Source organism: Salmo salar, chromosome ssa02 (genome assembly GCF_905237065.1).
Source record: "Salmo salar chromosome ssa02, Ssal_v3.1, whole genome shotgun sequence".
In the NCBI taxonomy this organism is placed as follows: Eukaryota; Metazoa; Chordata; class Actinopteri; order Salmoniformes; family Salmonidae; genus Salmo; species Salmo salar.
In genome coordinates, this window is record NC_059443.1 from 19994589 (window position 1) to 20014003 (window position 19415).

Here is a 19415-nt window from a genome sequence, read left to right on the forward strand (position 1 = left end):
ATTCTACACTAGAAAAAAAGTTACCAAAAGGTTAATCGGCTGTCCCCATAGGAGAACCCTTTTTGTTTCCAGGTAGAACTCATTTGGGATCCATGTAGAACCACAGAGGGTTCTACATAGACCCCTAATGGGTTCTTCAAAGGGTTTGCCAATGGGAACAGCCGAAGAACCCTTTTAGGTCCTAGATAGCACCTTGTTTTCTAAGTGAATATGCCCTATGGCTGGGTGTGGTTAGCTAAAAGGGAACCAGATCCATAGTGAGAGAAAGTAGTTCAATCTGTATTCATCCTGTTACACCCGCATAAACCAATCTGGATGAATATGTTTCCAGATCTGTTTTTCTGAACAGAGTTCCAGTCAATTTATTTCAGGAGATGAATGTCATAGAAATTCCAATTCTGAATTGTGAGATTCTCATTGACATCCTCATCAGTGTTCTATTCATGAGCAGACTGGAGTTTGAATGGAATTGCTGCTCTACTGGACTCCAACCAAGCAGTCATCTCTCTTAATACAAGTCACTTCCTTCCTGTGTCTCAGTTCATTGTTTTCCTGTTAGAACTTGACAAAATGTAAATGACAACTAAGGTTCCATTGTATGGGTAGACACACATGCAGAGACATGCTCAGCCACACCTTGAAGTATCTGCAGGTTATTAAAGAAATAGCAGAACATTTCTGACATGGAAATTAGTCTTATCTCATCTTCCTAATCTTAGCTGATGCAGTAAATACCAACTTCTCTCTCTTAAACAAAACTAAAGCATCTGGGACATATCTACTTTTCCCTCTCTTTCTTTCCCCCTTACTCCTTCCACCCTCTCTTTTTCCCCTCTTTCTCCTCCCCCTCTCTCTTTCCCTCTTTCTCCTTCCCCCTCTCTTTCCCCACTTTCTCCCTCCCCCCTGCCTCACTGTATTCTCACAATTATTATTTTAGCTTTATTAAAGCTTTATTGGCCTGAAATATATGCATATCTAATATATGTTCCAGACAAAGGAACTTTGTCTCTATCCCTCTAACGTCTCTCTTAATACATTTTTCTCCAACTCTCTCCCCCTCTCTTTCTGTTCCTCATTATGTCTTGGCTACTCGTATTATCTTAATGAGGTGATGGGTGTGAGAGCTTATCACCAGACTCAACAAAGATAGACTTTATATGCGCACACACACACACACACACACACACACACACACACACACACACACACACACACACACACACACACACACACACACACACACACACACACACACACACACACACACACACACACACACACACACACACACCTCCGGAGTCCAAGGTCATCGTCAGGACAAAACACACATTAGGGCTTTGTCACTAAGCTCTCTGTCTTTCGTTCCCTCCATTGTACCCTCCATATCAGTCTGTCGCCCTCCCTTCTCTATTCATAGATCCAAACTACAGGTACCTAATTGAAAGATTAGATGCCTGAATTATGCATAATGAATACACTACATGCATAATTTAGAATATTATGCATAATTTATGCATATTCAATTGTGATAACAGAATGAATAGTGCAGTCATTTACATATTGTGATGGAATGTGTGAATAGTAATAAGTGCAAAGGGAGGATATCCAATTCTCTAAACCTCTCCTCTGTACTTCCCTCATCCCTCCATCTCCCTCCCTCCATCACCTGACTGGAATCAGAAGAGGGGTAGCTGAGACTGATCTCCATTGAGTTGTAGAGTATGAGAAAGAAAAAAAAGAGAATGTGTGTGTGTTCGTATGTGTATGTGTTCGTGTGTGTTCGTGTTCATATGTGTGTGTGTGTGTGTGCGTTCGATTGAGGCTGGCGGAACCAAAGTGGGCCAGGAGACTGGGGGATCAAGTAATCCATTGTTTCTGAGGCCTGTCTGGAGATTGCTACTCTGTCTCTCTCGCCACACAGAGACCACTCGACAGGTTGATTATCCATCAGTCTACAAAGTCTACAAAGTGTTTTAAACGTTTCAAACACACCCACCTAGCAACCACCAGAAAATGTCTCATCTAATTCCCTGAAGTGATTTTATTTCTTTTTTCTTTTATTTACCTTTATTTAATTAGGCAAGTCAGTTAAGAACAAATTCTTATTTACAATGACGGCTTACCCCGGCTAAACCCTAAACCGGACGACGCTGGGCCAATTGTGCGCGGCCCAATGGGACTCCCAATCACGGCCGGTTGTGATACAGCCTGGAATCGAACCAGGGTCTGTGGTGACACCTCTAGCACTGAGATGCAGTGCCCTAGACTGCTGCACCACTTGGGAGCCCTGAGTTTCAACATGTTTCCCCATCTAATTCCCTGAAGTGATTTCAACATGATGAAATGTTCACAGACATCCAACGCCTGATGTTAAAGACATTTCATTTTAAGGATCACCTCACCTCCTTCTGAGGACTGTCAATGTGATGGTTTTCTCTATAAAGATTTGTGATTCTAAAACACTGTCAGTAATTAGCCAGTGTTGTGTTGGGTTCACCCACATGACCACACACACAGGGCCAAGCCAGCAGGCCTCTATCTAAAACCCTGTCTATATCAAATCAAATTGTATCTGTCACATGTGCCGAATACAACAGGTACCTTACCGTGAAATGCTTACTTACAAGCTCTTAACCAACAATGCGGTTCAAGAAATAGAGTTAAGAAAATACTTACTAAATAAACTAAAGTAAAAAATAAAAACTAACACAATAAAATAACAATAACGAGGCAATATACAGGGGGTACCGAGTCAGTGTGCGGGGGTACAGGCTAGTCGAGTGCTAACATGCGTACTTTGTCCTGAACTTGTCCACATTCTTATTATGCCCACATTTTAGACACATTTTTAGACACGATTGAAAGACCAGGTCAAGATCAGGAAAAAGGAGGCATGTTAGTGGCAGGTATAAACAGGGCTTATGCGTGATTGATTTTTATGGGCAAGCACAGTGACAACTTACATCACAGATATTTCACACAGAGAACACACAGTGTGTGCGTGTGGTGTGTTGTGTGTGTTGTGCATGTATGTGCATGTGTGTGTGTGTTGTGTGTGTAACACATCATGTCTCATTATATCCTCTATCAGATTGGTTCAATGAACCTACTGCACTGGGCTAAATCAGGGTCACACAGAGTTTTTCTAGGTAGTCTTAAACACATCTACTGTGAAACTAAAATACACACCTCACACACATGGTTATGGGCTTAAAGAAGACACCTGTACCATGTCAGGAATAGAGTTCAAATGTATTCCATTTTGAGTTCGCATCCCAATATTACACTTTATAGACATCACAGAAGACTGAAATATAACAAAACTGTTTACATTTACATTTACGTCATTTAGCAGATGCTCTTATCCAGAGCGACTTACAGTAGTGAATCCATACATTTTTTTTTTTTTGTACTGGCCCCCCGTGGGAATCGAACCCACAACCCTGGCGTTGCACACACCATGCTGGCGTTGCAAACACCATGCTCTACCAACTGAGCCACAGGGACATAGAAACATCAGATTTTCAGCAGCTTTTTTGAAATAATGTTTATTACTTATAAAAGTATGAAAAATATGAATAACATTCCACCTGTGAAGCCACTAGGTCATTTGACTGCAGGAAAGGGCTACGGAACTACAGTAAAAAGAAACTAGACAGGACAGCACGTTCTAAGAAAGTATCTCCCTCCCTCTCTCTCCCCTCCCTCACCCTCCCTCTCTCTCCCTTCCTCTCCCCTCCCTCTCTCCCCTACCTCTCCCCTCCTTCTCTCCCCTCTCTGTCTTTTCCCCTCCCTCCCTCTCTCCCCCTTCCTCTGATTCCCTTCCTTCAATTCTCCCTCTATTCACAAATCCTCTCTTTCTCTCTCTATTCTAAGGAGCTTCTACTAACTTAGTAACAAGGACGTTCATGAAGGATGTTCCCCAACTTTATCATCAGCTCACCACCAGCCAGCCTGCACGTCCTGTCTCTTCTCTCCCTCTGTCTTTCCTCTCAGGGTACATCCCATTAGCTTCCCCTTCTCATCCTCTCCTTCACTGGTCTGAAAGACTTGATAAACTATGGAAACCTCGTCAAATCTCTTCAGTTGTTATGAGGGAAAGGAAAGGACTCAAGGAGATGAGGCTATAGAGGTCAAATGAAGACAGCCTTTATTCATTGATATGGATGGAATGGAGTAGCCTACATGAGATTTGATAGGTGTGACATGCTCTCCCTCTATGCTGCCCTGTCTTTCACACCTCTTTCTCACCCCCTCTCTCTTTCCATCCCTCCCTCTCCTCTCTTCCACTATTCATAGTGTTGTGGTTACTGAAGTGATGTTGCTGTAAGGGTGTTTCACCCACACTCTGTCGGACCTGTTTCCTCCACTGTCTTATATATCCTCAACACATCTCTCCCTCGCTCTGACCATCCCTTTATCCATCCATCCATCCCCTCTATTCTCCATCTCCTGATCACTCCTCTCTTTTCTTCTTCTCTCTTCCTTCCTTCTTCTCTCTTTCTTACCTGAAGGATGGACATATTCTCCCTCTGGGTCATGGCCCCACTGTGTCTTTCACCTCGTCTCTCTCCCATCCAAAGACACCCAGACTCCTTCTCCCCTCCCTCACTGTGCCTCTCCACCCCACCCCCTCCCTCCCCCCTGGCAAGGCTGTATGGTCTGTATGGACCTGAAGTGGCTGTCAGAGTGCATGATATTTTCCATTCCCTAGAGCTGTAGGGGTGTATGGTGCGTACCTGAAGTCGCTGTAGGGGTGTATGGTGCGTACCTGAAGTCACTGTAGGGGTGTATGGTGCGTACCTGAAGTCGCTGTAGGGGTGTATGGTGCGTACCTGAAGTCGCTGTAGGGGTGTATGGTGCGTACCTGAAGTCGCTGTAGGGGTGTATGGTGCGTACCTGAAGTCGCTGTAGGGGTGTATGATGCGTACCTGAAGTCGCTGTAGGGGTGTATGGTGCGTATCTGAAGTCGCTATAGGGGTGTATGGTGCGTACCTGAAGTCGCTGTAGGGGTGTATGGTGCGTACCTGAAGTCGCTATAGGGGTGTATGGTGCGTATCTGAAGTCGCTATAGGGGTGTATGGTGCGTACCTGAAGTCGCTGTAGGGGTGTATGATGCGTACCTGAAGTCGCTGTAGGGGTGTATGGTGCGTACCTGAAGTCGCTGTAGGGGTGTATGGTGCGTATCTGAAGTCACTGTAGGGGTGTATGGTGCGTACCTGAAGTCACTGTAGGGGTGTATGGTGCGTACCTGAAGTCACTGTAGGGGTGTATGGTGCGTACCTGAAGTCGCTGTAGGGGTGTATGGTGCGTATCTGAAGTCACTGTAGGGGTGTATGGTGCGTATCTGAAGTCGCTGTAGGGGTGTATGATGCGTACCTGAAGTCGCTGTAGGGGTGTATGGTGCGTATCTGAAGTCGCTGTAGGGGTGTATGGTGCGTACCTGAAGTCGCTGTAGGGGTGTATGTGCGTATCTGAAGTCGCTGTAGGGGTGTATGGTGCGTACCTGAAGTCGCTGTAGGGGTGTATGGTGCGTACCTGAAGTCGCTGTAGGGGTGTATGGTGCGTACCTGAAGTCGCTGTAGGGGTGTATGATCCACTCCCCTGCTGATTTGAGTCTCTCCTGCTCCATGGCCACGGCCTTGTGGGACCCAAACATGCGCAGGCTGAACTTGTTGACCCCCGGCTGCAGCATGGCTCCAAACTGTCTCTGGATGAAGGTGGACTGGTTGGAGTAGCTGTAGTCTTCCCCGTCCAGACCCATCCCAAATCCCCCCATGCCCCCCGTCCCAGACAGACTCCCCATCTCCGGCGTGCCCGCCACGGTGTTACAAGCCGTGGTTGTCGTGGTTTCCGGGCCCAACGCTACGACGACCACTCCGGTGCCGGTGGAGGAGGAAGTGGAGGCAAGGGCGGCGCGTGACGAGGAAAAGCCAACAGAACGCTGCTGGGCGGAGGAGAAGGGGGCTGGAGGAGGGGGCAGGGGGACAGGGGTGGTCGGGGTGCCAGCTGAACGGAAGGGGAGGCCGTCTCTGGTGGCACTCAAGATAGAGAGGCGCCGTCGCCCCCCTCCGGAACCGGACCCCTCGACCCCTGACCTGTCCCCCTCCAGAGATGCCTGGGAGAGGCGGTACCCTGGGGAGGGCAGGCTGCCCTTACTGCGCCTCTTAGAGTCTCCTCCACTACGACCCGGCCGACCCTCACCCCCGCCAGGGGGCCCAACACCTCCCGCCACCCCATCCATCCCCTAACCAGGGAGAAGGGTGGCAAAGGGAGATCAATATAACCGGTCACTCTCACTCTGGAAACAGATTGTCAAAACGGGACAAGATGTCCTGTCAATGTTCAACTAGGAGCCTAATAAAATGCTACTACCTAAGACTGTCTGGGGAAAGAGAAAGGTGGTGATTAAATAGTTGACCTCAAATTTGTATAATCTCCAATGGCTTGTAGTGATCTGTCTCCTCTCCACTGATCTGTGCATCCTAACCCCACCTCTGGGAGTTTGCCACTTAAAAACAACAATAGATTTGTCACTCCAAAAATATGATGGCAGTGCTTTCTCTTATCTCCTCCTTTCCCCAGCTTGCTTTTCTTCATCGAGATCTCTCCATCCTCCCTTCTTCTCCTGGCCTGAGGTCCACCTTCTCCTTTCTACTGCCGCCCTCAGCGTTTCGACACCAGGCATGACGCAGGTCGCTCTTTGACCCCCCCTCTCTGGTTGTCAAGGATATGTCTCCCTCTTGCTCTCATCGACACATGGTAGTATTCTGTAAGAGTTCATCTTCACAGTGGATGAGAGGTGGTAGTTTTGGGTGGTTGGCTACCTATGAATGACAAGTACACGTGAGCCTCATCAGCACGGATCGGTTTGTTTTAACGGACACAAACGGTCACGAGACACACACAGACAGACTCACCCGCACACAGTCTGACTCACCCGCGCACTGATTTATACTGAAACACGCTTTCAAACACAGACAGAGATACACACACAAAAACACGAAAATAAGCAAGAGTACATATGCAAGTGGTCGTACCCCCAATTTAGTCCACACTCGCCTAACAGCCGATCATTTTCCCTTTGTCCGGGCACGTAAAACAAGACACGCTGTTAGCGTCAGCATTAGGGTTATTTTCGGAATTCAGTTCGGAAACACAAACAGAACAGACAACCTGGGCAAGTGCAGAATATGTGACGTCTCCAAACCCGCCCGGATAAATGTTCTGCTATTTCAGACGCGTTTCCCCTCCTCTTCCACTTCTCCAGTCACTCCCAATGACATCCTTGGACCGTTACAGCGACATCTTTGTAGCCCATCCTATTCATTTACGATTAATAAAACCTTCGTTTCATTTACATGTTTTTAACGAATCTTGATGAATAAAACCATGCAAGGAAATTAAGTGCGCTTGAATGAATTAGATCCATGAAGTCCTGTTCCAACCGAAATAACTTGTTGAGCTTGAGAAGGTATAGCCAAATATTTAAATAGGCAATTCTATGGCCAATCATAACTCAAAAGGAACGCGACACCAGTCTTAATATTCTGATTCCGATTGCAGGCTGACTTCCAAAACGCCTGTCACCTCTCAGGCACGCACGCAACTGAAATATTAAATAAATAAATACACACAAAGGTCTGAATCTAATCGGCTTGTTACCATGGCAGCAGCATCCCCATCACCCTTCCTTCCCCAGGCTGCACGCCCAGCCGGCGCAAGAAGCACACAGCACAGGTATGGGTGCCGCGTCATCCACCCCAATACAACCGGGGAATTGTGCGAGGGAGGGAAATAAAGAGAAAGAGTAAGAGAGAGAGAGAGAGAGAGAGAGAGAGAGAGAGAGAGAGAGAGAGAGAGAGGTGCGTTGAAAGACAAATCCAACCCAAAATATATATATATTTTTTTTTTTCATTAGTCCACTGTTGATACATTTCCAAAGTGTTTTGCATGTCAGAAATCACATTTTCAAGATATAGGACTTTAGAAAATCAAATTGTCACTTGCCGCATCCTCATGATGATGCAAAATGCATCGTATGATGCTTAACGACCATTTCTGAGTGGATTTCCCCTTAAGGAGCAACAGAGCGACAGGAAGAAAAGGGACATGGGAGAGAAGATAAGAAACAGAATAGAGACAGTTAATTGGTTTATGGGCAGTCGCCGTGCACACGGATCTGGGTCATCTCAGTCCGTACAATATAGGACACAGCTGAAGCACCTCAGAAAACTCAGCATCTAATGGCATCGGTCAAACCGAATATCTCCACCAGCCACAGCGACAGAGATACGCCTTATCTATTTCCACACCGCATATGACTGACAACGGCCGCAATAACTGGCAACTGAAATGGCTTAATTGCAGTTCATTATTTGTTTCTCAAACAATCTAAAAAAAATGATTTGATGGATGGGGACCAGGCACACCGAACATAAATGCGTCACAGAGAGAGAGAGAGACAGCGAGAGAGAGAAAGAGAGAGGGGTGAAGAGAGAGAGAGAGAGTGTAGTGATGTCTGATAGTTATCTCCATAATTGATCGGTTATGCGTGTCATCATCATAACCGGATATAACTAACCTAGCAATGAGGACTAGCAGATAGTAGCTCGTTTGACTGCATGTTAATTGTCTGATTTAAGAGTTAGTAAACAGAACTAACCGGATAATTCACTGCCTGGTCTCCATCATGACATGGTGTCACAATTAAAGAACTCACACGCCGACGATTAGTGAGGAAAATGTCAAAATTCAACCCACCAGAGCCGTTTGATTTCTTGCAGCCTTCAGCATGGCCTATCTGGATACTTTTTCCAGTTGAGTGGCATCGTAACTGGATAAGGAGACCGGTGTGGTGCAGGTGAATTCACAACTTTATGCAATGGGGAAAGATGCAGAGATTGTCTACAATGTATTGTCCTTTGATGACAATGATTAATTCGACTATGATGTGGTGATTGAAAAACGGAATGAACATTTTGTGCATTTGAACATTTTGTGCATTATGGACAGTGATGTTTCACAAAAGCTACAGCTGGAGCCAGACTTGACACTGGAGAGGGCAACACAAATCCTGCACCAGTCAGAGCAGATCAGCGTCCACTTTGCGAGAAAGGTGATGTCATGCAGGTTCTGTCATGCAGGTTCTGTCATGCAGGTTCTGTACAGAGAACAAACCAACTGAAAAGAGAGAAACACTTGTCATGACACCGTTACCTAAGGGTCTGTGGCTGAAGATCCCAGCCGACCTGTGTGAGCTACAGGGCAAGAAATACCACATAGTGGTGACTACTATTCTAGGGACATAGAAATACCACATAGTGGTGTTCTACTATTCTAGGGACATAGAAATACCACATAGTGGTGGACTACTATTCTAGGGACATAGAAATACCACATAGTGGTGACTACTATTCTAGGGACATAGAAATACCACATAGTGGTGGACTACTATTCTAGGGACATAGAAATACCACATAGTGGTGACTACTATTCTAGGGACATAGAAATACCACATAGTGGTGGACTACTATTCTAGGGACATAGAAATACCACATAGTGGTGACTACTATTCTAGGGACATAGAAATACCACATAGTGGTGACTACTATTCTAGGGACATAGAAATACCACATAGTGGTGGACAACTATTCCAGGAACATAGAAATACCACATAGTGGTGACTACTATTCCAGGAACATAGAAATACCACATAGTGGTGACTACTATTCTAGGGACATAGAAGTACCACATAGTGATGACTACTATTCTAGGGACATAGAAATACCACATAGTGGTGGACTACTATTCTAGGGACATAGAAATACCACATAGTGGTGACTACTATTCTAGGGACATAGAAATACCACATAGTGGTGGACAACTATTCCAGGAACATAGAAATACCACATAGTGGTGACTACTATTCCAGGAACATAGAAATACCACATAGTGGTGACTACTATTCTAGGGACATAGAAATACCACATAGTATTGACTACTATTCTAGGGACATAGAAATACCACATAGTGGTGGACTACTATTCTAGGGACATAGAAATACCACATAGTGGTGACTACTATTCTAGGGACATAGAAATACCACATAGTGGTGACTACTATTCTAGGGACATAGAAATACCACATAGTGGTGACTACTATTCTAGGGACATAGAAATACCACATAGTGGTGACTACTATTCTAGGGACATAGAAATACCACATAGTGGTGGACTACTATTCTAGGGACATAGAAATACCACATAGTGGTGGACTACTATTCTAGGGACATAGAAATACCACATAGTGGTGGACTACTATTCTAGGGACATAGAAATACCACATAGTGGTGACTACTATTCTAGGGACATAGAAATACCACATAGTGGTGTTCTACTATTCTAGGGACATAGAAATATCACATAGTGGTGGACTACTATTCTAGGGACATAGAAATACCACATAGTGGTGGACTACTATTCTAGGGACATGGAAATACCACATAGTGGTGGACTACTATTCTAGGGACGTAGAAATAGCTCACCTGCCCACTACCACTAGTCAGCAGGTCATCACCCGCCTCAAAGGTATGTTTGTAAGATGGGGGATACCTACGGAGCACTTTAGCGACAGCGCTACTCAGTTTGTCTGCACTGAGTTCAAGGAGTTCAGACAAATGGAGCTGCGGAGAGAGCTGTACAGACAGCTAATCTAATTGTTAAACAACCAGACCTACACATGGCTCTGATGTGCTACCGAGCCACAGCCATCAGCGCAACAGGAGCAAGCCCAGCACAACTCATGACAGAACGTCAGATACGGACGACGGTCCCCGTGCTGGATGGGAAACTCCAACCAAAACACTTCAGCCATAACACTGTTAAACAGAAGGACCAGAAAGCCAAACAAGCTTACCAGTTCTTCTATAACAGGAGGCATACAGTGCGCCCCCTACTGGAATTACACCCTGGAGAGTCAAGCTGGACGGAGAGAAAGGATGGAAAACACCAGCAGTTGTCATCAGCAAATCTCCAGAGCCGAGATCCTACGTTGTGGAAACTGAACACGGCACCATCGCTCAGAGAAACAGGCGACACCTTCAGGCTTTTGCAGAGTCACCTACTCCAGAGAGAACAACAAAAGAGTCACCTACTCCAGAGAGAACAACAAAAGAGTCACCTACTCCAGAGAGAACAACAAAAGAGTAATCTACTCCAGAGAGAACAACAAAAGAGTCACCTACTCCAGAGAGAACAACAAAAGAGTCACCTACTCCAGAGAGAACAACAAAAGAGTCACCTACTCCAGAGAGAACAACAAAAGAGTAATCTACTCCAGAGAGAACAACAAGAGTCACCTACTCCAGAGAGAACAACAAAAGAGTCACCTACTCCAGAGAGAACAACAAAAGAGTAATCTACTCCAGAGAGAACAACAAAAGAGTAATCTACTCCAGAGAGAACAACAAAAGAGTCACCTACTCCAGAGAGAACAACAAAAGAGTAATCTACTCCAGAGAGAACAACAAAAGAGTAATCTACTCCAGAGAGAACAACAAAAGAGTCACCTACTCCAGAGAGAACAACAAAAGAGTCACCTACTCCAGAGAGAACAACAAAAGAGTCACCTACTCCAGAGAGAACAACAAAAGAGTCACCTACTCCAGAGAGAACAACAAAAGGGTCACCTACTCCAGAGAGAACAACAAAAGAGTAATCTACTCCAGAGAGAACAACAAAAGAGTCACCTACTCCAGAGAGAACAACAAAAGAGTCACCTACTCCAGAGAGAACAACAAAAGAGTCACCTACTCCAGAGAGAACAACAAAAGGGTCACCTACTCCAGAGAGAACAACAAAAGAGTCACCTACTCCAGAGAGAACAACAAAAGAGTCACCTACTCCAGAGAGAACAACAAAAGAGTCACCTACTCCAGAGAGAACAACAAAAGAGTAATCTACTCCAGAGAGAACAACAAAAGAGTCACCTACTCCAGAGAGAACAACAAAAGAGTCACCTACTCCAGAGAGAACAACAAAAGGGTCACCTACTCCAGAGAGAACAACAAAAGAGTCACCTACTCCAGAGAGAACAACAAAAGAGTCACCTACTCCAGAGAGAACAACAAAAGGGTCACCTACTCCAGAGAGAACAACAAAAGAGTCACCTACTCCAGAGAGAACAACAAAAGAGTCACCTACTCCAGAGAGAACAACAAAAGAGTCACCTACTCCAGAGAGAACAACAAAAGAGTCACCTACTCCAGAGAGAACAACAAAAGAGTCACCTACTCCAGAGAGAACAACAAAAGAGTCACCTACTCCAGAGAGAACAACAAAAGAGTCACCCAGTCTACCAGTGAGCCATCTAACTCCCATCCCCTCACTCAGTCCACCACCTCAGCCAGCCTCAACACAACTGGTGAGAATGACCTCCAGAGGTGGAGAGGTAAAACTACCACTGAGGTTCAGAGACACTTGAGAAAAAAGCAAGAGGTATAGGAACAGCAACTGTTTCAGGGCAGAATGATCCTTATGTTGCTGTGGACAAATGGCTGTCCACCCCCATGTCCTAGATGACACAGTTATGTGTATTGTCGATGTTAAAGAAACAGAAAACGTATGTTTCTATGTTACTAAAAATATATGTTATTGAAATACAAATAGTTTGTATTGAAGCGGTCCACAGGGTGAATATTTGTATTATGTAGAGAGGATGTATAGTCTGGATTTCTCTCAGAAAAGGGGAGATGTAGTGATGTCTGATAGTTATCTCCATAATTGATTGGTTATGCGTGTCATCATCATAACCTGATATAACTAACCTAGCAATGAGGACTAGTAGATAGTAGCTCGTTAGACTGCATGTTAATTGTCTGATAATTCACTGCCTGACCTCCATAATGACAGAGAGAGAGAGAAAGGCAGTCATCACACCATGTTATGATGAGGTTATGCTCCAAGCTTTATTTGGAGAGAGGCAGTGCTTCCAAGACAGAAATTAATAAACACACAAAAACATTAAGACAAGATTAAAATCAATATTGACTTTTCATTGTAATCTCTAAACTGTAGTTTTGTTTATGTACTTCATCTCCACATAAGGGAAATGTATTAATTTTTGTTCTATGCTATCTATGTAGTTAGCGTTCCAGTTAGTGTGTCTGTTAAGCTATGTGCCACTTAGGATTGGTGGGCCTGTCTGTCAGTCAGTGGTAGTGTCCAATAGGAGCAGAGTGTTTAGGGCACGTGGACTGCCCTCATGATGTTAGTGTGACCAGAACCAGGGATCCAGCCGGTCACCACGATCACCATGTCACCTGTCTTGAAGAAGCCCCTGGCCTTTCCTACACACAGTGAGGGAGGGTGGAAGGGGGAGGCAGACACAGTGAGGGAGGGTGGAAGGGGGAGGCAGACACAGTGAGGGAGGGTGGAAGGGGGAGGCAGACACAGTGGGGGAGGGTGGAAGGGGGAGGCAGACACAGTGAGGGAGGGTGGAAGGGGGAGGCAGTCACAGTGAGGGAGTGTGGAAGGGGGAGGCAGACACAGTGAGGGTGGGTGGAAGGGGGAGGCAGACACAGTGAGGGGAGGGTGGAAGGGGGAGGCAGACACAGTTAGGGAGGGTGGAAGGGGGAGGCAGACACAGTGAGGGAGGGTGGAAGGGGAGACAGACACAGTGAGGGAGGGTGGAAGGGGGAGGCAGACACAGTGAGGGAGGGTGGAAGGGGGAGGCAGACACAGTGAGGGAGGGTGGAAGGGGGAGGCAGACACAGTGAGGGAGGGTGGAAGGGGGAGGCAGACACAGTGAGGGAGGGTGGAAGGGGGAGGCAGACACAGTGAGGGTGGGTGAAAGGGGGAGGCAGACACAGTGAGGGTGGGTGGAAGGGGGAGGCAGACACAGTGAGGGAGGGTGGAAGGGGGAGGCAGACACAGTGAGGGAGGGTGGAAGGGGGAGACAGACACAGTGAGGGAGGGTGGAAGGGGAGACAGACACAGTGAGGGAGGGTGGAAGGGGGAGGCAGACACAGTGAGGGAGGGTGGAAGGGGGAGGCAGACACAGTGAGGGAGGGTGGAAGGGGGAGGCAGACACAGTGAGGGAGGGTGGAAGGGGGAGGCAGACACAGTGAGGGAGGGTGGAAGGGAGAGGCAGACACAGTGAGGGAGGGTGGAAGGGGAGGCAGACACAGTGAGGGTGGGTGAAAGGGGGAGGCAGACACAGTGAGGGTGGGTGGAAGGGGGAGACAGACACAGTGAGGGAGGGTGGAAGGGGAGGCAGACACAGTGAGGGAGGGTGGAAGGGGGAGGCAGACACAGTGAGGGAGGGTGGAAGGGGAGACAGACACAGTGAGGGAGGGTGGAAGGGGGAGGCAGACACAGTGAGGGAGGGTGGAAGGGGGAGGCAGACACAGTGAGGGAGGGTGGAAGGGGGAGGCAGACACAGTGAGGGAGGGTGGAAGGGGGAGGCAGACACAGTGAGGGAGGGTGGAAGGGGAGGCAGACACAGTGAGGGTGGGTGGAAGGGGGAGGCAGACACAGTGAGGGAGGGTGGAAGGGGAGGCAGACACAGTGAGGGAGGGTGGAAGGGGGAGGCAGACACAGTGAGGGAGGTTGGAAGGGGGAGGCAGACACAGTGAGGGAGGGTGGAAGGGGGAGGCAGACACAGTGAGGGAGGGTGGAAGGGGGAGGCAGACACAGTGAGGGTGGGTGGAAGGGGGAGGCAGACACAGTGAGGGAGGGTGGAAGGGGAGGCAGACACAGTGAGGGTGGGTGGAAGGGGAGGCAGACACAGTGAGGGAGGGTGGAAGGGGAGGCAGACACAGTGAGGGAGGGTGGAAGGGGAGGCAGACAGTAAGGGAGGAGGGAAAGGGGGAGGCAGACACAGTGAGGGAGGGTGGAAGAGGGAGGCAGACACAGTGAGGGTGGGTGAAAGGGGAGGCAGACACAGTGAGGGTGGGTGGAAGGGGGAGGCAGACACAGTGAGGGAGGGTGGAAGGGGGAGGCAGACACAGTGAGGGAGGGTGGAAGGGGGAGGCAGACACAGTGAGGGAGGGTGGAAGGGGAGGCAGACACAGTGAGGGTGGGTGGAAGGGGGAGGCAGACACAGTGAGGGAGGGTGGAAGGGGGAGGCAGACACAGTGAGGGAGGGTGGAAGGGGGAGGCAGACACAGTGAGGGAGGTTGGAAGGGGAGGCAGACACAGTGAGGGAGGGTGGAAGGGGAGGCAGACACAGTGAGGGAGGGTGGAAGGGGGAGGCAGACACAGTGAGGGTGGGTGGAAGGGGAGGCAGACACAGTGAGGGAGGGTGGAAGGGGGAGGCAGACACAGTGAGGGTGGGTGGAAGGGGGAGGCAGACACAGTGAGGGAGGGTGGAAGGGGAGGCAGACACAGTGAGGGAGGGTGGAAGGGGGAGGCAGACAGTAAGGGAGGAGGGAAAGGGGGAGGCAGACACAGTGAGGGAGGGTGGAAGAGGGAGGCAGACACAGTGAGGGTGGGTGAAAGGGGGAGGCAGACACAGTGAGGGAGGGTGGAAGGGGGAGGCAGACACAGTGAGGGTGGGTGAAAGGGGGAGGCAGACACAGTGAGGGAGGGTGGAAGGGGGAGGCAGACACAGTGAGGGTGGGTGGAAGGGGGAGACAGACACAGTGAGGGAGGGTTGAAGGGGAGGCAGACACAGTGAGGGAGAGTGGAAGGGGGAGGCAGACACAGTGAGGGTGGGTGGAAGGAGGAGGCAGACACAGTTAGGGAGGGTGGAAGGGGAGGCAGACACAGTGAGGGAGGGTGGAAGGGGAGGCAGACACAGTGAGGGAGGGTGGAAGGGGGAGACAGACACAGTGAGGGAGGGTGGAAGGGGAGGCAGACACAGTGAGGGAGGGTGGAAGGGGGAGGCAGACACAGTGAGGGAGGGTGGAAGGGGAGGCAGACACAGTGAGGGAGGGTGGAAGGGGGAGGCAGACACAGTGAGGGTGGGTGAAAGGGGAGGCAGACACAGTGAGGGTGGGTGGAAGGGGGAGACAGACACAGTGAGGGAGGGTGGAAGGGGGAGGCAGACACAGTGAGGGAGGGTGGAAGGGGGAGACAGACACAGTGAGGGAGGGTGGAAGGGGGAGACAGACACAGTGAGGGAGGGTGGAAGGGGGAGGCAGACACAGTGAGGGAGGGTGGAAGGGGAGGCAGACACAGTGAGGGAGGGTGGAAGGGGAGACAGACACAGTGAGGGAGGGTGGAAGGGGGAGGCAGACACAGTGAGGGAGGGTGGAAGGGGAGGCAGACACAGTGAGGGAGGGTGGAAGGGGGAGGCAGACACAGTGAGGGAGGGTGGAAGGGGGAGGCAGACACAGTGAGGGTGGGTGAAAGGGGGAGGCAGACACAGTGAGGGTGGGTGGAAGGGGAGACAGACACAGTGAGGGAGGGTGGAAGGGGGAGGCAGACACAGTGAGGGAGGGTGGAAGGGGAGACAGACACAGTGAGGGAGGGTGGAAGGGGGAGACAGACACAGTGAGGGAGGGTGGAAGGGGGAGGCAGACACAGTGAGGGAGGGTGGAAGGGGGAGGCAGACACAGTGAGGGAGGGTGGAAGGGGGAGGCAGACACAGTGAGGGAGGGTGGAAGGGGGAGGCAGACACAGTGAGGGAGGGTGGAAGGGGGAGGCAGACACAGTGAGGGTGGGTGGAAGGGGAGGCAGACACAGTGAGGGAGGGTGGAAGGGGGAGGCAGACACAGTGAGGGAGGGTGGAAGGGGTAGGCAGACACAGTGAGGGAGGGTGGAAGGGGGAGGCAGACACAGTGAGGGAGGGTGGAAGGGGAGGCAGACACAGTGAGGGTGGGTGGAAGGGGAGGCAGACACAGTGAGGGAGGGTGGAAGGGGAGGCAGACACAGTGAGGGAGGGTGGAAGGGGAGGCAGACAGTAAGGGAGGAGGGAAAGGGGGAGGCAGACACAGTGAGGGAGGGTGGAAGAGGGAGGCAGACACAGTGAGGGTGGGTGAAAGGGGGAGGCAGACACAGTGAGGGAGGGTGGAAGGGGGAGGCAGACACAGTGAGGGTGGGTGAAAGGGGGAGGCAGACACAGTGAGGGAGGGTGGAAGGGGGAGGCAGACACAGTGAGGGTGGGTGGAAGGGGGAGACAGACACAGTGAGGGAGGGTTGAAGGGGAGGCAGACACAGTGAGGGAGAGTGGAAGGGGGAGGCAGACACAGTGAGGGTGGGTGGAAGGAGGAGGCAGACACAGTGAGGGTGGGTGGAAGGGGGAGGCAGACACAGTGAGGGAGGGTGGAAGAGGGAGGCAGACACAGTGAGGGAGGGTGGAAGGGGGAGGCAGACACAGTGAGGGAGGATGGAAGGGGGAGGCAGACACAGTGAGGGTGGGTGGAAGGGGGAGGCAGACACAGTGAGGGAGGTGGGAGGGGAGGCAGACAGTAAGGGAGGGTGGAAGGGGAGGCAGACAGTGAGGGAGGGTGGAAGGGGAGGCAGACACAGTGAGAGACGGTGGAAGAGGGAGGCAGACAGTGAGGGAGGGTGGAAGGGGGAGTCAGACACAGTGAGAGACAGTGGAAGAGGGAGGCAGACAGTGAGGGAGGGTGGAAGGGGGAGGCAGACAGTGAGGGAGGGTGGAAGGGGGAGGCAGACACAGTGAGGGAAGGTGGAAAGGGGGAAGCAGACAGTGAGGGAGGGTGGAAGAGGGAGGCAGACAGTGAGGGAGGGTGGAAGGGGGAGGCAGACACAGTGAGGGAAGGTGGAAAGGGGGAAGCAGACAGTGAGGGTGGTGGAAGAGGGAGGCAGACAGTGAGGGAGGGTGGAAGGGGGAGTCAGACACAGTGAGAGACGGTGGAAGAGGGAGGCAGACACAGTGAGAGACGGTGGAAGAGGGAGGCAGACAGTGAGAGAGGGTGGAAGGGGGAGGCAGACACAGTGAGAGACGGTGGAAGAGGGAGGCAGACAGTGAGGGAGGGTGGAAGGGGGAGTCAGACACAGTGAGGGAAGGTGGAAAGGGGGAAGCAGACAGTGAGGGTGGGTGGAAGAGGGAGGCAGACACAGTGAGAGACGGTGGAAGAGGGAGGCAGACAGTGAGGGTGGGTGGAAGAGGGAGGCAGACACAGTGAGAGACGGTGGAAGAGGGAGGCAGACAGTGAGGGTGGGTGGAAGAGGGAGGCAGACACAGTGAGAGACGGTGGAAGAGGGAGGCAGACAGTGAGGGTGGGTGGAAGAGGGAGGCAGACACAGTGAGAGACGGTGGAAGAGGGAGGCAGACAGTGAGGGTGGGTGGAAGAGGGAGGCAGACACAGTGAGAGACGGTGGAAGAGGGAGGCAGACAGTGAGAGAGGGTGGAAGGGGGAGTCAGACACAGTGAGAGACGGTGGAAGGGGGAGTCAGACACAGTGAGAGACGGTGGAAGAGGGAGGCAGACAGTGAGGGAGGGTGGAAGGGGGAGTCAGACACAGTGAGATAGTGAAAAGAGACGTGAATAACATCCATATGACAATGTTCTCTCTTTCTCCCCATCTTTCCCATTCCTTTTCTCTCTCTCACACACACACCCCTTCAACACACACAGACCTATGTTCATGCCGAAGTTGACTCTGTTGTCTACATCGTCGGCCCAGACGGGGGCAGGAAGGGGGTGGAACAGCACTGGGAACACACCCCTCAGCAGCTGGGCCTGACGGGCCACCTGGAGACAGAACACACGCTGCATCAGTCCACCCAAACTAACAGCCTTTACCTTTACCCTGAGGGAGGCAGGTAACAGCCTTTACCTTTACCCTGAGGGAGGCAGGTAACAGCCTTTACCTTTACCCTGAGGGAGGCAGGTAACAGCCTTTACCTTTACCCTGAGGGAGGCAGGTAACAGCCTTTACCTTTACCCTGAGGGAGGCAGGTAACAGCCTTTACCTTTACCCTGAGGGAGGCAGGTAACAGCCTTTACCTTTACCCTGAGGGAGGCAGGTAACAGCCTTTACCTTTACCCTGTGGGAGGCAGGTAACAACCTTTACCTTTACCCTGAGGGAGGCAGGTAACAGCCTTTACCTTTACCCTGAGGGAGGCAGGTAACAGCCTTTACCTTTACCCTGAGGGAGGCAGGTAACAGCCTTTACCTTTACCCTGAGGGAGGCAGGTAACAGCCTTTACCTTTACCCTGAGGGAGGCAGGTAACAGCCTTTACCTTTACCCTGAGGGAGGCAGGTAACAGCCTTTACCTTTACCCTGAGGGAGGCAGGTAACAGCCTTTACCTTTACCCTGTGGGAGGCAGGTAACAACCTTTACCTTTACCCTGAGGGAGGCAGGTAACAGCCTTTACCTTTACCCTGAGGGAGGCAGGTAACAGCCTTTACCTTTACCCTGAGGGAGGCAGGTAACAACCTTTACCTTTACCCTGAGGGAGGCAGGTAACAGCCTTTACCCTGAGGGAGGCAGGTAA

General features: G+C 50.3%; 2 protein-coding genes across 8 annotated transcripts in view; both read right to left on the minus strand.

Annotated features, from left to right (window-relative positions):
- Positions 1-4653: 4653 nt before the first annotated feature.
- On the minus strand, positions 4654-11342 carry LOC106573734 (potassium/sodium hyperpolarization-activated cyclic nucleotide-gated channel 2-like). 3 transcript variants are annotated; one of them, XM_014149078.2, is made up of 2 exons: positions 8764-11342; positions 4654-6827 (listed from the first exon to the last, which is right to left on the minus strand). In XM_014149078.2, the coding sequence occupies exon 2, from the start codon at positions 6242-6244 to the stop codon at positions 5258-5260; it is 987 nt and encodes a 328-aa protein (XP_014004553.1). In that variant the 5' UTR covers positions 6245-6827; positions 8764-11342; the 3' UTR covers positions 4654-5257. The 3 variants fall into 3 exon arrangements, with proteins under 3 accessions (XP_014004553.1, XP_014004548.1, XP_014004538.1); XM_014149073.2 differs by lacking the exon at positions 8764-11342 and adding an exon at positions 7666-8757; XM_014149063.2 differs by lacking the exon at positions 8764-11342 and adding an exon at positions 7041-8757.
- Positions 11343-12942: 1600 nt separating this feature from the next.
- Positions 12943-19415, minus strand: part of LOC106573729 (pyruvate kinase PKM-like) — a 34259-nt gene continuing 27786 nt past the window's right edge. For all 5 annotated transcript variants that reach the window (XM_045696285.1, NM_001320018.1, XM_045696286.1 and 2 more), the window contains 2 exon segments: positions 18552-18666; positions 12943-13348 (listed from right to left, as the gene is read on the minus strand). In XM_045696285.1, the coding sequence (XP_045552241.1) occupies positions 13242-13348; positions 18552-18666 (222 nt within the window). In that variant the 3' untranslated portion in view covers positions 12943-13241.

Excerpts from the sequence above, each read along its gene's own strand:
- LOC106573734 (XM_014149078.2), bottom strand. The coding sequence starts at position 6,244 with ATGGATGGGGTGGCGGGAGGTGTTGGGCCCCCTGGCGGGGGTGAGGGT.